This window comes from Panthera tigris, chromosome E2 (assembly GCF_018350195.1).
Source record: "Panthera tigris isolate Pti1 chromosome E2, P.tigris_Pti1_mat1.1, whole genome shotgun sequence".
In the NCBI taxonomy this organism is placed as follows: domain Eukaryota; kingdom Metazoa; phylum Chordata; class Mammalia; order Carnivora; family Felidae; genus Panthera; species Panthera tigris.
In genome coordinates, this window is record NC_056674.1 from 13,690,412 (window position 1) to 13,707,328 (window position 16,917).

At 55.8% G+C, this 16,917-nt stretch overlaps 2 protein-coding genes across 3 annotated transcripts in view; both read right to left on the minus strand.

Moving 5' to 3' along the window:
- Positions 1–69: 69 nt before the first annotated feature.
- Positions 70–12,988, minus strand: CCDC97 (coiled-coil domain containing 97). Its single transcript, XM_042969235.1, has 5 exons — positions 10,192–12,988; positions 6,604–7,059; positions 4,725–5,000; positions 4,156–4,285; positions 70–2,317 (listed from the first exon to the last, which is right to left on the minus strand). The coding sequence occupies exons 1-5, from the start codon at positions 10,235–10,237 to the stop codon at positions 2,197–2,199; spliced, it is 1,029 nt and encodes a 342-aa protein (XP_042825169.1). The 5' UTR covers positions 10,238–12,988; the 3' UTR covers positions 70–2,196.
- Positions 12,989–13,328: 340 nt separating this feature from the next.
- HNRNPUL1 (heterogeneous nuclear ribonucleoprotein U like 1) overlaps positions 13,329–16,917 on the minus strand; it is a 34,657-nt gene continuing 31,068 nt past the window's right edge. For both annotated transcript variants that reach the window (XM_042970762.1, XM_042970763.1), the window contains exons 13-15: positions 15,676–15,965; positions 14,194–14,385; positions 13,329–13,652 (exon numbers count right to left, since the gene is read on the minus strand). In XM_042970762.1, coding sequence (XP_042826696.1) covers positions 13,536–13,652; positions 14,194–14,385; positions 15,676–15,965 — 599 coding nt within the window. In that variant the 3' untranslated portion in view covers positions 13,329–13,535. The remainder of the gene's footprint in view (positions 13,653–14,193; positions 14,386–15,675; positions 15,966–16,917) is intronic.

Below are 16,917 nucleotides of genomic sequence, written 5' to 3' on the forward strand. Positions count from 1 at the left end.
CCACCTCTGTCTCAGCTGCAGACGCTCCCGCCTCCACCATCTGACTAACCCTAATTCTGACTCAACTGCTGTGGTCTCTCATCACTTTTTATTATGTAACAAATCTATGTATGGCAAAGTATATCACAAACAGCGTTAAGGATCAAATGACAGACTGATGAAAACTGCACACCTCACTCGGGGCTGCTCCCTGGCTTAGAGAAGTCCTCTGACTGTGGGCACACGCGCACACACACACACACACACACACACACGTGTACCCGAGGGACAAACGTCTTCCATCCTCTGGCTTTCAGGTTTTCCAAGGGCGAGTCTGGCCGGCCAATCGGGGGTCTTCTCTGGGAGCCAGGGCATTGCTACTGGCAGGACGTGAAGAGTAGGACCGCCGTGATGGTTCTGGTCCAGGTGCTGACTTACACACCATCGAGATGATTCCAAGCCCGTGTGCAGCATGGTGCCAAGCATGTGGGGAGGGCCCCAAAGCATTAGCTGCCGGTATCACCCTCGACAGCTGTCTCTTCATGACCTTTCTGAGCAAGTCCGTGCGTCTGTCTGCTCCCAGTGGCCCTGACAGCTAACACACAGGCTAGAATGGTCTCTAGGACCTGTGAAGTTCTAGACCTGGCTTTTTGTCAGTGGCCGTGAGCCCTCGAGCAAGTAACATTCCCCTTCTGGCCCCCTCCCCTCACCTCACTTATGAAATGGAGCGGAGTCCCTAGTTCACCGGGTTGTTTGGAGAATTCCATGGGGCATCAGGCCCATCAGGCCTGGAATAGGACAGAACTGCTCAGTGACCGGAAGTTTCCTCGTTTAATGATCTCTCTGTGTGAATATCCCTCGGCCTCTAGGCTAGCTCTCACTTTCTGTGTCTGGCTCTAGTTCTGGCTGACCCAGAGGGCAGAGCTGAGGCCCAGGGGTCAAGGGCTGTGGTCCCGGGAGGCCTTGGGGGTCTCCCCCTTTCTCCGGGCCATATGCCTGAGGTGGTTTTGAGTGTCTTCAGGCCTGGCTATGGCAGGGTGTCACCATGCTGGCTCACAGGAGTGAAGGGTCCCCAGGCCCTATCTCTCTGACCTGTGTGGCCTGTACCCCCTTGCCAACAGCTGACCCCTTGTGTGTGTGTGTGTGTGTGTGTGTGTGTGTGTGTGTGTGTGTGTGTCTACTGAGGGAGCATGAACCGGGTATGGGGGCATGGGAAGGCAGGACGCCTGGGTTCCCACAGGCCAAGTGGCTGAGTCACCAAGAGGCCATCTGGCTCCCATTAGCCCAGGGCGGCGGGGGGCTCTGTGGGGCGGGCCCTGTGGCCAGCTGGGGGCAGGGATGCTGGGGCAGGCTGTGTGTGTGGGATGACTCAGGACCCATGATAACAGCCTGTGCGTATTTGGGGAGTGTAAACAGGAGAGGGAGAAGGAGGTGGAGGAAGTGAAGGAAGGGAAAATTGTGGCCAGGCAGAGGGGCTGGCCGGTGGGGCTGAAGGAGAGAGCCCCCCTCCCCACGCCCCTCCCTCCACACCCAAGCTCGCAGGCCCATGGCCCCAGTGCTGCCCCACACCCCCCTCCCAAGCCTGGGTCCTGAAGGAGAGGTGGGAGCTGGTAGCCTCCCTGGTGAGGCTCCTTCCTCAGCAGCCAGGCTGGGGTTTGGGGGGAGACGACACTGAAACCAGAGAGAGGCTGAGAGGCAGAGGGCAGAGGCAGGCGGCATGGAGGCTGATAGATGGGGGCGTGTGGGCAGGAAGCACCAGAGGCCCAGGGTGAAGTTGAAGGAGGCAAGAGCCCACCAGTACAGAGCTGGACAAGCAGGCGGGGCCCGGGGGCTCACGACCCCGCGCTGCGCTCCGGCACTGACCTGGCCGGCTCCAGCTACAAAGAGCCCCGCTGGCCTCCATCAGGGGGAGGATGTTCAGCCTGAGCCCGGTCGTGGGAACAGAGGCCAAGGCACACAGAGGGGAGAGAGAGAAGGCCAGAGAGGAAAAAGACAGTGACGCATAGAAGGAGGAAAGGAATGGAGAAAAAGCCAGTGAGAGAGACAGTGAGACAGACCTGGATCAGGGAAGGAGAGTGGGGGAAGGTAGGGAGCCCCGCACACAGAGGGGGCAGGGGCGGGGCCGGGACGGCACCAGAGCCAGCGAGGCTGGGGGTGTGGGGCGGCTGCCCTGCTGTCCCCTAGAGGAAGTCACGGGCAGGGTGGGCGGCGTGGCCGTCAGTCCCCATCCAGCTCTGGGCTGGGTGCCTCCTCAGGCTCCTCCGCGTCGAAATACCTCTCCTCCTCATCCCGCGCCACGATGTCTAGGTTGTCAAAGTCGGGGTTGTCATCCACAGTGCTGTGGGGGGAGGGGCTGTCAGGGGCCGGCTCTGCCCCCTCCCACCCCAGCCTCCCTGCTTCTCACCCTCTGGAGGAGCCCGGGGGTGGAGGGGCCCTCCAAGATCCCAGGCCATATGCGGCTATAAATCGGAGCTAACCCGGGGCGGGGGGGGGGGGGGCGGGGGGGAGGTGCATGGAGTCTCTCAGGGCTTCAAATGAAGTCTTCCAAGCAGATTGTACATAAAAACTTCTGGTTTCTCTCAAAAAGCTGGAAGATGTGGTGACAGGCCAACTCACATTCCCTGGAGTGGTTCTCAACTAGGAAGCTTCTGCCCCTCAGGTGACATTTGGGGATAAAAGTGCAGACGTTTTGGTTGTCACACCTAGGGGGGCTCTCACTGGTGCCCAGGCACCGGACACCAGGGATGCTACTCGACACCCTGCTGCTCACAGGACAATGAGCACAAAGAATCATCTGGCCCGAGAAAGGTCAACAGTGCTGAGAAATGTCTGCCTTGGGCGCATGTGATCCTAAATTGTGAAGAGGACCCCTGGCTGTGCTCTGAGCTCTCCCGTGACCCCCACCATACTCCCTTGGGTGCAGGAAGCCCTGTCTGATCCGGCCCGGCACCTCTGAGGAGACCCGCCTGCTCCTCGCCCCTCGCGATCTGCTCTAGCCACCCCTGTCCCATTGCTGTTCCTCTGATCCGCCTCAGGGTCCTTGCACCGGCTATCTCCCCTGCCAGGAACACTCTGACCCCAGGTATTTATGTCGCTTACCCCTCACATCCTGCAAGTCTTTGCCGAAATGTCATCTGCTCAGAGAGCCTATGCTGGCCCCCTCATCACTACCTCCCACCCCTCTGCCCCTCGACCCTGCTTTAATTTTCTTCATGGCCCTGGCAGCACCAGATGCTAAATACTTCTTTTGCTTCCTCACTAAACTGGGTCCCCTTTCAGGGCACGGAACCCTTTTGTCAGCTTTGCTTGCTGCTTTATCCCCACAGTCTGGACACAGCAGGTGCTTAGCCCCACAGTGGTGGGGACCCACTGGCCCTGCTGCCCAGCAGCTGCCCTCCAGGGGAGAACAGGTGCCGGTCCCCGCTCGTCTCTATTCCTCAGGCCAGGCCCCATTTCCTCATGGGCACCCGGCTTTCTGAGGGCTCCCCGCGGCCTAGGCATTCTGCACCCCGCTCTGTGTGGGAACTCGGGCCGGGAGGCTCCACCCCAGCTGGAAGCACATCAGCCAGGCTCGCCTCTGGAGGTGGGGGGGTACCCTAGATCAGGCCATCGTGCGCCCCACAGCTGGTGAGGGTCGGTTTGCCGGGGCTGGGTCTGAAGCTGGGCATCGGCTGTCACACCCACAAGGCGAGACTGCTTCAGCTGTCAGAGCCTTTTATCTTTGACTCTGACCCTTCACTCTTCTGTGTTCTTTTCCCTGATGGCAAAATCCTTTCCAAAGCAGTGGCTGTGTGTCTCGCCCAGGGTTACAGTGTGGACATCAACAAGCAGCACCACAGCAGCGGCCACCGCAGGTCTCTCCCTGCCAGGGGTGATTTCCTGTAGCACCAGGGGGTCTGGGGGCCTGAAGCGGCGGTGCCCGGAGGACACCTGGGGGGGCTCGGGGTGGTGTCATCCTTCTAGATCACCGCTGCTCACCCGAATGGAAATATTTCAACGTCTTATCAAATTTGAGCTGTCAGCCTTGTTCAGTCCCTTCTTTAGGTGAGGGGACTGAGGCCCAGAGGTGGATGAAGCTCGTCCAAGGTCACCCACTGATCCCTGGTTGATCTGAAACCCTTATGCCTGGGCCGAGGGCTGTGGAGTGCCAGGCTTGGGGAGGGGGGCACGAATCACCTGTAGTCAAAGTCCCCGTCCTTGCCGTCCAGGAAGTGCTGGTGCATCCGGCTGGTGAACTCTTCCCGCAGGATCAGCCTCTCTTCCGAGTCAGGGACCCAGGCCTCTGAGTCTTTGCCGGGGCTCGGGTCTGTGGGGGCAGACACCCTCAGTGGGGGGATGGGACGGGTACCCTTGGGTACGTGCTGAACACACACCCACAAAGAGCTGCTTCCTCTGTGCTGGTGGCACCGGGAACGCGGTGGTGACCAAGACAGCCCCGGTCCTGCCCTCCTGGGGCACACACTGAACACAGGAGGACAATATAGCACTCTGGAGACTGTAGAGCTGGGTCAGGACCTGCTACCTGAAGGGTGGGGAAGGGAAGGCATTCTTGGCAGAGGGAACAACATGAGTAATGGCCTGGAGGTGAGTGATGACTCCTTGGTGCCTTTGAGGAGCAGGGGGGCGGGGGGCAGAGATGCTGGAGAGGCTGGGAGAGCCTGGGCACTCGGGGCAAGCAGGGGAGGGGGTCTGACCTTGCAGGTCGGGGGGCCCCAGCCTCGGGCCTCCCCGGTACTGGCCCTCACCTTCCTCATCGCTGTCCTCCTCCTCCTCCTCCTCCTCCAGGCAGGCCTCCTCCTCCTCCTGCTGTCGGAGCAGCCGTTGCTGCAGCTCCCGCTCCTCGCAGGACTGGAGCAGCAGGTCAGAGAGCGGGCAGGCGGTGCCGGGGGCGCCGGGCTCAGGCAGCCGGTGGGCTGGGGCGCGGGCACTGAGCTCCTCCTGGGTTAGGTACTGCCCAATGTACTGCTCGTACAGCAGCGGGGCCCGGAACCGCATCTGCTCGTCACTGAAGTACTCGCCACCTGCACGGAGACGGGGGGGGGGTGTCTGCACGTGAGGCTGGGGCCCGGGTGCGGGGTGAGCACGTCTGAGCACATGTGTCCATAATCGGGCTTGTAGGAAGCCGTGGACGCGTGAGTGCAAGCATGTGCATGCACGTTCTGACACGCAGGAAAATCTGCCGAGGCCCGAGGTCACGTGGCCACAAGTACTCACGCATGCGTCTGAGCATGCGCATAAGCAGGCCGGTATGTGCATGTGTCCTTGCACGTGTAAGCATGTGTGTGCAATCAGGCCATGTACATCCTGGCCCCCAAGGCACCGGTGGTCCGGGGCCTGTGCACCACTATGCCTGGGCAGAGTGCACACACACCTGCCCGTGGGTGTGTGTGCAGGGTCACACGGGTGTACGTGCCCTCCTGCAGGTGCCAGGAGTGTGGCTGGGAGTGGGTGTGCGGGGCTCCACAGGCAGGGGTCCCGCACACAGAAGCCAGGATGTAGGTTACGTGTACCTGTCTGTGAGCACAGCAGGATGTGCCAGAGGTGGGCGTCCCGGTGGTCTTCCAGACCCTGGCTCTCACCTGTTCCCAGAGTGCTCCTCTCTGCAGCCACCCCTCAGGTATGCTTGGCTTCCCCACCACCCCAAACCCGGGACCTTCGCATCTCTCCTGGCTGCCTGTTCCTGCAGGGGTGGCTCTGTCCCTCAGGAAACCGTTAAACCTGCTGGGTCCTTCCAACCCACCAGTCCCAGCCCTGCTTTCAGAGCCCAGGGTGAGAATGTGCCCAGAACCCTGGCCTCTGCAGCACTGGGGTCTGTGGCTATCCCTCTCTCTTACCCCATCTCCCTGTTTCTGGGATCTCCCACCATACTGTTTCTCTCCCTCTCCCTGGCTCTGTCAGCCTCTTTCCCTGGGTCTGTTTCTGCTTCTCTGCCTCTATCCACCAGTCTCTCTTGGACTCTGTGCCTGTCACCTCACCATTCATCTGTTCCGCCTCCCCCCGCCCCCTCCCCCGATCTCTAGCTTCACTCCCTGTCACTGCGCCCCACCCTCTCCATCTCCCTCGCTCTACGGCCTATGACCTCGCTCTTCTCCCTAACCAGAATCTTTACTCACTCTCCGCTTCATTTAGTTTCATCTTTCAACTTTAGTTCTGGTGTCTTTGGTCACAAAGATGCTTATAATTATGCCGTGGTCAAAACGGTCTCAGTGTTTTTCTTCGTGCCATCCATATGTGTGCCTTGTCTAAGCGGGCCTTTGTGTCCCCAGGGTCACAGACACACTCCCCTAGGTTTCCTCAGCACCTCTGTGTATGGTGTGAGGTAGGGATTGCATTTTCCTGAGGGATGACCACTTACCACAGTGCAAGGTACTGTGTCCTCGGCCCACTGATCTGAAACGGCACTTGTGTCTTTACTAAATTCTGACCCTTCTCACTGCCTGTCCCATTCTCTTCCCATTTGTACTGATCTTCCTCATTGCTTCATGTTTCTATTTCAACCTCCCTGTGTCCCTGTCTCAAAACTTGTCTCCCAGGACCTCTGTCTGTTGTCTCTACTCTTGCATCCTTGTTTCTTGCTTCCTCTGCTTCAGTCTCCCCTCCTGCCCGGCCCACCTGGCCCCACACCTTGGATGAGCTCACGCAGGGCAGCGTAGCGCCGGTTACGCAGGCGGGTGCGCAGGGTGCGGGGTCGGGCGCTGCCCTGCCGGGCCACCTCGGCACAGTAGAAGTCTGCCCGATGGTCACCGCGCAAGTGGCCAAAGCAGGCCAGGTGCTCCTCACGGAGGCTCGTGCGGAAGCGCTCCAGGAACACCAGCGGCTTCTCATGGTACAGCTGGCCCAGGATGGCCACCTTCTCCTGCTCGGTCAGGTCAGGCTCGCCCTGCTGCTGGCTGCACACGGGCAGGCGGCTGGCGGCCACGGCACGCAGCATGGCACTCACCGCCGCATCCTCAACCCCAGGGGGGCCACCATTCGGGGCCTCTGGTGCTCCCTCTGCTGCTTTCACCTTGTCCTGGGGTCTGGGTGGGACAGGCATCCAGCTCAGCTCCCCCCAGTGCCCAGTACTGGGCTCTGTGCAGCCTGTGGGGAGAGGGGAGATTTGTCAGTCCCGGGATGGAAAGGGAGGGGGTGGGGGAGGGGGGTGGGTGGAAAGGCCTAGATGCTCAGCCACTCATTTCACATTTACTGAGCACCTACTATATTCTGGGCACTGTTCAAGGTCCTAGAGATGCCACAGTAAGCACAAAGTTGACATTTTAGTGGAGGACACAGACAATGAGAAATATGATTACTGAAAACATGTGACATGTTAGCAAACGTAGTCTGTCGGGTGGTTCCAAGGACTATGGAGAAAAATAAAGAGGAAAGGCAGAAGGACTGGGGTTAGTGGGGGGCAGTCTACAATTTCAAATGGGGCAGAGAAGAACTTGCCAAAGAAGTGACATTTCAGTAGAGTCCTGAGGTGGTGAGGGACTGAGCTATGACAGTTTTGGAGGAAGAGAGTTCCAGGGAGTGGGAACAGCCAGTGCAAAGGCCCTGAGGCACAAGTGAGCTTGGTGTGTTTACTTGGTCCTTTACCACATTTATTGACTCACTCAATTCTTTGCCTTTTCACTTATTCACAAAATCACTAACACATGCACTAACTTGTTCACTCACTCCCCATCTCCTACTCATTCACACGTTGATCCAAAGACAATATGGGCGCTGGTAACAGGAAAGCTGAACTCTAGGCAAATCTTGTCGAGAGCTGTTTCTCAAAAGTTGTGGGACTGGAGCAAGGCTGAGCAAGCAGGAAATAAGACAAGACAGAAAATAGAGGCAACGCCTTTGGGCAGCTTGGCTGGTACAGGGAAGCGGGGTTGAGGGTTTACAGGTACAATGGGCTTCAGGGAGGGCTTTAATCATTGAGACCAGAGAAGACTGAGCCGGACCAGTCTTGCAGGGGATGTGCAGGAGGGGATGGGGCAGGGGTTGGAAAGATGCTCTGGGGGCTGAGTAGGCAAGCCACGGGGCTGAAGAGCTGAGAGGTGGGATCTCATCTAGTTCAGGTCCAGGGTTCTGGTGTGGGGCTTGGTCAAACTGTCCCTGAGACAGAGTCACGGAGGAGGAACAGGTCTTGGGATATGGAACGTATCATGGGCACAGGGGACATCCAAGGGGAGACATCTAAGAGACTGCTAGAGGTTTCTCACAAGAAAAGTGCAGGGCTGGGGCCAGAGTTGTGAAGTCCATGGAGTCAAGACAAAACTAAAGCCAGAGGAAATGAGAGGTCATGGGGAGGGCATGGGAGTGTGTGAGGGCAAGAGAAGAGGGGGCTAGAAAGAGGCCTGACTCGGGAAGAGGACGTGCCCGTGAAGGAGACCATGACAGGCTACAAAAGGGGCCCCCGAAAGACAGCTGCGCCTTAATTCCTGGAGGCTGTATTACTGCGTTTGGCCAAAAAAATGGGTCTCCACAGGTGCGATGAAGTTAAGGCTCTTGGGACTGGGAGATTATCTTCGACTGGGGCCTAAATGCCACAATGAGTGTCTGTAAGACAGAGTCCGAGAGGGAGCCCGGACATTTGCAGAGAAGGGCCACGTGAAGACGGATAGAGGCAGACGCCTGAGTGATGTAGCCAGAAGCCAAAGAACGCCAGGAGCCATTAGAAGCTGGAAGAACCCCCGAGGGAGCCCTCCACGGTCCTGCTAACACCTTGATTTCTGCCTAGTGGTACCAATTTCAGGCCTCTGGCCTTCAAAACTGAGAGAATACATTTCTGTTGTTTTTAGCCCCCGAGCTTGTGGTCACTTGCTGCAGAGGCCATAGAAAACTGACAGAGGCTGAGCAGGAGGAGCCTGAGAGAAGGGAAGGAAATGGGAAAGAGCGGTGTCACCGAAACCGAGGGACAAGGTTCAAGAGCGATGGAGGAGTCAATGGCATTGAATTGTCCGAGCAGTCCAGTAGGAAAAGCCCTAAATGGGGTGACTCCGTTGAAGTACTCGGGGGAGGTCATTGGTGGCCTTGATCAGAGCAGTTTCTGAAGGTGAAAGCCAGACGGCAAGTGGATGGGAGGTAAGGAAATGGGAGACAGGTGTGGAGGACTCTTTGGAGAAGATACATGGTATCTGGAAGGTACATGGGATCAAAGGATAGACTTTAGGTTAAAACATTTTTTATTACGGAAAATTTCCAACATGCACAGATGTAGAGAAGACAACCAAAGTCCCCCCTCCCCCCACCCCACATGGCCATCATCTAGCTTCAACAGTTACCAATTCTTGGCCAGTGATGCTTCAGCCAACTTCCCAACCGCTCCTCGCCCCATCTGGGATGACTCGGAAATACCGGGATGAAAATTTAAGATGAGCAAAATGAAAGCATTTTTATTTTTTTTAATGTTTATTTATTTGTTCTGAGAGAGAGAGATTGAAAGAGCGTGAAAGCAGGAGGGGGCAGAGACAAGAGGGAGAGAGAGAGAATCCTAAGCAGGCTCCGCACAGTCAGCTCAGAGCCCAACGTAGGGGGAGGGGGCTGCATCTCACAAAGCCTGAGATCACAACCTGAGCAGAAATCAAGAGTTGGAGGCTTAACCCACTAAGCAACCCAGGTGCCCCCAAACTAAAGCATTTTAGATACGGAGGGGAAGGCATCACAAGAATAAAGAGATTGAAAATGCAAAGGAAAGGGGGCGGGGGGGGGGGGAAGGCAGCACAGAAATGGATTAAGGACCTGAGGCGGCAGATGGAACTGCGGACTTTGGGGGAAGGGGAATGAGAATGAAATGGGGAAGCTGTTTAAGTCTCGAATAAGCAAGACTTTGCATGGGACAGGAGGAGGGTGACCCTGGGGACAAGGAAAGGGTCAGTGTGACTTAGGGAAGGAGGTCATTTGAAAGGCAGGGTTGACTGGGACACTGGGACTTAGCCGGGACAGGGGACAGGTTTATGTTGACCTAAGAGTTAGCCTGGTAAGGAACCGGGCTAGCTTGGCACATGGAAACGGCTGGATTGGAACTTGAAAGAGGTTAATTTCAGGGGAGGGGATGGGGAAAAGCACTGCAGCTCGCAACAAGGGACGCATTAATCTGGACTAAGTGGCCACGCGGACTGGTAAACCCGAGAGCAGGTGTCCCCCTATAAAGAGTCCTCCTGCGAGCTCACGGGGAATCATTTCCCAGTGACACCATAGCCCCACCCTCCCGCCTCCTCCGAGTGGCCAGGACCTCACCTTCATCGGGTTCCCTCGCCGCCGCCGTGGTCGCCACGGTCTCCATCCTGATTCTCTATTACTTGTTAACCGCCGCGGCAGGCCCCGCACGCCAATTCTGGTCCCAAGTCCTCAGCGGCCACTTCCGGCCGAGCACACTCCTGGGTCCCGGTGCTCCGCCGAGTCCGAAACAACAGTTCCGGGCTGAAGGCGAACCTTCCTTTGCGCATGCGCGCCTCCCCCAGGTCCCGCCTCCTCGCAGCCAGGAAGGTTAAGGGCGCTGGAGTCAGGGGAGTCTCTTCCACTCTTCCTCTCCCACCCCTATCTGACCTGCTGCAGAATTGGACTGTCTGGAGGGATCTGAACCACTGTTCACTGCTCGAACTTCAAAGTCTGGCATGCTTACTTTTTGGATGGATAGTTGAATGGCCACCTTCCAGAGCCTCTTGAGGGTTTATGGTCTGGCTTTGACTCCAACCCATCCCCTTTGTGTCCTTCACCACCTCAAAGAATAACTAAGCTTGTCTCTTGCTTCTGGCATCACAGCCAGTCCCTGGCTAGCAGGAGATGGGCGGTGAGATCAGACAGAGCTTCCCACTGTGTTCCCAGGACCTTGGGAATTTGCAGATGTGGAGTGGGGACAACCTTGGTCCTGATCTGCTTGAGGTGTTGGGTAGGGACTCCTATTCAAGTGTGAGTTACCAACAAAGTAGGCAGACACCACGCAAGTGACTACCCTGAGTGGCCAGGGATCTTATGGGGTTGCCTACCCAGCCTGGAGGGTCAGGGAAGGCATCCTTCCAGGAAGAGACACCCAAGCTGAGACCTGAACGATGAGCAGGACTTAAAACCACCGATCTAAAGTTCAGAGGAACAGCAAAAGATGAAGCCAGAGAGGTCACCAGGAGCCAGGCACATGGGTGGGGGTGGGGGGCTCATAAGCTGCACTAAGTAGCTTGAGCTCCTTTATCCTTCAGGTAGCAGGCAGGAGGGCATCAGGGTAAAGGACTAGAGGTAAGGGGGATCTGTGAGGAGGCTGGTGCAATGATCCAGACACTGTGGACAGGAGCAGGGGAATAACTTCCCATTGGCATTGCCAGGATAAGGGATCTGGAGGCCCATTTGCTACACGGCAGATGGGTGGAGACTACACTTAAGAGATTACCCAGAGAGGTCGGCAGAGGGTGCTGTTGCCCTACATGTGGACCTGCAAGGAAGGGGATTTCCCAGATGGGGGCCAAGGCCCTTCCTTCTGCTCTCCGGAATAGGTGGAGTGGGGGTAGGGGTACTGTAGGGTCCCTTTTAGCCCAACTAGCCACCAATCTTGGCTCCATCTCACATTCTAATGCCCCAGCCCCAATCTCAAAGCTGGTCAGCCTTCCTCCTGCCTTTTTGCAGCCTGTGTCCTATTCACAAGGCTCTGAGGTACTAGAAGGGAAGGGGCTGAACTGGCCACTCCTGTGCCCCAGGACTGTCCCTCACAAGGGGCCAGGAATACCACATGTCCAGAGGGGATAAAGGAATGACTCCAGTTGTTGGGAAAGGAGGATACTAGGCCACAGAAATGCAATCAGAGTCTTTTACCCTGGCTATTTTTAAAATTGTTCTCTTGTCCAGCTCCCCTCACCCAACTCTCCACCTCCGGCTTTCACAGCTGACCACTTGGTGCTGTCACCATTTAGAAAGTCTGTGTTACCTCTGGACTGGGAGACCCATGAGAGTAGGGCTCAGGACTGCCTTGACCATGCTATATCCTCAGCACTGTCCAGAAAGAGTGAGGCACAGAGTGGGCACCGTGGAATTCCCACCGGCCTGGATCCAGAAGCACAGGCAGGAACCGTCCTAAGTCTAGCACCCAAGGCCGGGGCTGACGTGTCTGGGGAGTCACACCCAGTGATGACTCCCAACAGTCTACCCCTGGTCTCCATCCCATCAGCCCTACCTCATCCTCTGCCTAGGGACCTGCCATGCCTTCTACTCACAAATTCATGGAGAGATTTGGGACTGTCTGGTGTGAGAGGATCAGAAAAGAGCGGGGACCAGAGAACTACTTTAAAACTGAGTGCCCCAGTTTTAAGGGGGCATTCCCAGCACCAAAAATGGGGCCCAGCACATGAATCCCTCAATACGTGTTTAATAGATGAGCAAATAATGTCCCCCTGAAAAGGCCCCACCCCAATTAAAGGCCAACTGCAGTAACACTTCAGGGTTTCAACCCTGCTTCCTTCCTGCTAGGAGGTGCCATGTCATTTATTGAAAGAAAACAAAACAAAGCAAACACATTTCTTAATAAGTGCAGTTTGTTAAAATCCTGTTAAAACATATGGGTCAAGGGGAAGTAAAAATAATCAGAGGATCATTGTAGGAAAAACCTTTAGGTCTGGCACCTGGGAGACCTCTGGAGAGGAGGCAGTGGGAGAAATTTCATGTTCTGAAGGGAAGGAGCCCCCCAACCTCCCCTTCTTCCCTCTCACCCGCTTAATCCCACCAGAAACTACCAAGACGCCCGGAATAAAAGGTTTCAAGTTCAATAGTCACACTCTCTCCAAATACAAAAAGCAGTTACAATTCAACTCAACACAGAAGCTTGTGTGCAAAGTTACGGGAAACTGAGACATCGTATAAAAAGTTAGGTTAAAGATGATTCTATAGTTTTGTTTTGTGTGTTCTGTTTTGAGGGTGTGGCTCTTCCTCAGTCACCTGAACTCAGCAAAGAAATGGTTATCCTGATGAAGTATCGACAGCCACAGTAAAAACAGAGAAATTCTAAAAATTAAAAAAAAAAAAAAAAAAAAAAAAAAAAAGCATAATTACCAAAAAAAAATCTGTCACTGCTTCCTCCCTCCGCATTTTACTTTTTAAACTTGTGGGGTTTTTTTTTTTTTTTTAAGTTTTTGATTTTTTTTTTTTTTTCTTAAATCCTGAAAAGTAGACAGTAAAACAGCTCCTGGAAGAATTTACAACCAACTGCATGAGGGTGTGGGAAGCTGAGGGGGCTGGAGCAGGACTGGGACAGATGGGCAGAAGGGGCCCTCCCTCAGCCACTGCAGCCTCACTGTTTGACCAAGAGGCGGGGGGGGGGGGGTCTTCAGTCAAAAAGGAGGAGGGGAGGAGGAAGAAGAGGAGAAGGGGAGGAAGAAGGGGACAAACAGAAAATAAAAGGTCACTGTTGCCTGTTTGAATCCAGAGAAAAATGCCCGGCCCTGTGTTGGGGAAGAAGCCCCTCAGAGGGGAGGCAGTGGGCTGAAAGGAGGCAGCCCTGGGATGACCCGTCCCCCAGCACCACAGGACCCAGTGGGGGTAGACGAGGGGGCCGAGGTGGGCGCTGGTGGAGGAAGCCGGCAGGGGCCTCCTGAGCACACCGGCTACTGTGTGCTTGTGCCTCCCTGTGTGTTCCCGGAGTAGCTCCCGTAGTCGTAGTTCCCGTAGTATGGTGGCCACTGGCCCTGGTTCTGATAGTACTGGTTCCACTGCTGGGCATACTGGAGAGAGAGACCAAGAGCACCAGGTTGTCCTTACCCAGACCCACATTTGGCTCCTGCCTTGACCCTACTCCCACCCAGGGCAGAGATGGGTCCCCTGATAGAGAAATCAAGGCACCTTGGGAGGACAAGTGGTTGACCTGATGCCACATGGATGGACAGTCAGGGACTAAAGCCCAGACCTCCTGGCTTGCCAACCTAATGTCCTTTCAGGTACAGCCAGATAGCCATATTCAAAACACTTACTAATAGCTATGATGGCCTAGCACCAACCCAGGGGTGTGGACACTGGCCATGGTGCTGAAGCAGGATTTGAAGGCCCCTGCTTTGTAGTTTGCTTGCTGCACTGGGAGGGGAGGTTCAGATCAGGTATTCAGCAGCTGGTACAGAAGTGTCCACCAAATGGAATGGCTACATCAGACAAATACTGGCCTGAGGCCAGCCCATCTTTTTAGGAATAAATACAGACTCCAGTCCAGGCCCCTGGAAGTCTCTTTAGCACACCCTCCCCCGACCCCCATAGCCTGAGTCTGGCACCTACCTGCTGATACTGGTTATAGCTGGGCTGAGGATAGGTCTGTGCGGTGGGGGGCGGCGGTGGGGTGTAGGGAGCCGGGTTGTAGCCGCCATAGCTCCCATAGTTGTAGGCAGGCGGTGGTGGAGGTGGAGGTGGAGGGGCTGTGTAGCCCTGGCTGTACCCTCCCTGGTTGTACGGTGGCTGGCTGTAACTCGGCTGGAAAACGGGGGGAAAAATCAGGGTTCTGTGAAATAGCTCAGCTGGGATGGAGGAAGGGCCTTCGTAAGCAGTGGGCCCACAAAGGAACTTCCTTGGTGGAGGTTGTCTGAGGGCTGAGGAAACGGGTCAGCTCTGGGACGTGGCAGGACAGGGTAGGATGTAAGGCTGTGTTCTGCAGTCTCCTGGCTCTAAGACCCTGGGGGAGCAAGGCGCACAGCATCTCTTGAAATTCCACTGCCTTTTCCCCTTCCGACTGCTTTGTGTATTCAGTAAGCTTGAGCACTCAATAAGTGGTGGCAATTGCTCTGGGAAGGTTGGCTGAGAGCAACTGTAGTAGCAATTTCCCAGGTGCTTCCCAAGTCCAGGCTCTGTCGTTAACCCATCTAATCCCCCCATCAAATCTGAGAGGCGGGTTCCATTAGTGGCATTTTACAGAGAAGGAAGCTGACACTCAAGGAGGTGAAACAACCGGGCCCAAGTCACACAGTAAAAAGTGGTGGAGCTGGGAGTTAAGCTCTGGTCTGTCTAGTTCCAGAGCTTTCCCCACAAAGCTATAATGCCACCCATCCCTTACAACAAACCTCAGAAGTGAGTTCTACGAACAACTCTAGCCTTTTATGAAGAATATGAGGTCCGGAGAGGTGAAACATTTATGTAAGGTTACAGAACTAAGACGTGGGGTGGGGGCTTGAACTCGTGCCTGCCCAAATCCCGTTCTAGGAAATATTCTGGTTAAAGCAGGACTGGGAGCCATTCACCAATGTCTCTTGGCAGCTGTTCCCAGGCCTGCCATGTGGAAGGCGCTCAGGAAATGGCTGCGGATGGCTCTGGGTGACAGGCCTGTGCATACCAGAGTCCGAGCACCAGCTGTGGAGAGTTGGAACTGAGCTAGGAGCTGCTCCGGAGTGAAACTCTCAGGGCACAGGGCGAGACCTCCCAACCTTAGGGCCTGTCTCAGTATGCTAGAGATAAGGGGATCAGTCCCTTCCAGCCTCAGCAAAGGGCAGCTCCGATCAAGTGCTTTCTTGGGGATTCAGTAGAGGCCAGCGACACAGCCCAGAAAAATGTACTTGCTGCAGCATTCAACACTTACAGCACACCACCCTGAGAGGTGGGGCGAGGGGGAAAAACAAGAAGTTCCCAATTTATCTGGGTCTGGAAGGAATATCTAGGGTCCATCCAGTCAAAAGCACTGCCAGGAAGAAGGGCAGGGCTGGAGGGAAGAGTGGAGACCCGCGGCTGGAGCACGGGACCACAACCGCTGCCCCGTACATGTTATGTTCTCACCTGTGGAGGGCTGTAGCTGCTGACAGTGGGGGTGCTGGTATTGGCGCTCGAGCCAGGGATGTTGCTATTCTTGTTGTAGCTGCTGGCCCCTGGTGGGTTCCGAGCAGGGCTATAGCTGGGTGGTGGCGGCGGCTGTTGCGGTGGAGGCTGCGGTGGCGGGGGCTGCTGTGGTGGCGGCTGTTGCTGGGGAGCCCGGTTGTAGCTGCCTCGGTTGTTGGAATTGTTGTTATCCCGGCTGTTGTTACCCCAGCGGTTCTGGTTGTAGCCACCGCCTCCGCTGCGGTTGAAACCTGCATTGGAGAAGCCAGGTGGGAGGTCTCGTCATTCTGAACTTGGGACCCTCAGGAGCTGGGCTCCACTCTGGGTTTCCCCAGACCCCTGGGCAAGGCCCCCATACAGCCCTGATAACTCAGTCTTCACTGTCTGCTGACAGGTTTGTCCTGCCCACTGGACTGTGAGCTCGTGACCAGGGCTGTTTTGGTTTCTACTGTGTCCCCAGCATCTTGATAGCTATTGAACAAATCAGAGAAGGTCAGGAAGAGGGATGCTAAATACTGAGGACAGTCCTCTTCAGGCTGGGTCAAATTGGCCATCTCTCCTAAGCCCTTGACCAGCTGTTGTTGGGCCCAGAACCCTTCTCCTGTCAGCTTCCACAGGTCTCTGGACCTCAGCCTAGACACTGCTATCTTGGGAGGCCTTTCCTGAGCCTGGCTCCCTCACAGGCTGGATCTGGTGTCACCCAAGCTCACAGTAACCCTGGGCTCTGCCATTCAGTCCAGAATCCTTCTGTACTGTCAGCACGGGGTGATGTGTCTGTCCAGGTCATGGCTGTGTCCCCAGAACTATCTAGCACAACACTGAAACAGTTGGGTATGCTAGTTAAATCACGATCATACACTTTACCTCAGAGACAGCAGAACTTAAGATAGAAAACTTGGGCACTGGACCACCTGCTCCCAGATCTGGATTTAGCTGGGAGAAACGGGCAAATTAACCTAAGCCCATTTTTCTATTTGTTTGAATACTGAATCCCGAAAACGGTCCTAACGTTTGCCTTGTGCCTGAGCTGGAAGGCAGGACTGGCAGTAAACTCGGCCTGGCCCCTCTTCTTAAGGAGCTCACGGTCAGATGGAAGGTTGGACTCGTAAAAATGACAGAGGGTGACCTACAAACAGGCATGGGCTTCAGAAGCAATCCCCAGGAGAAGCAGGACAGTGGGAATTTCCCTGAGGCCCCAGAGTT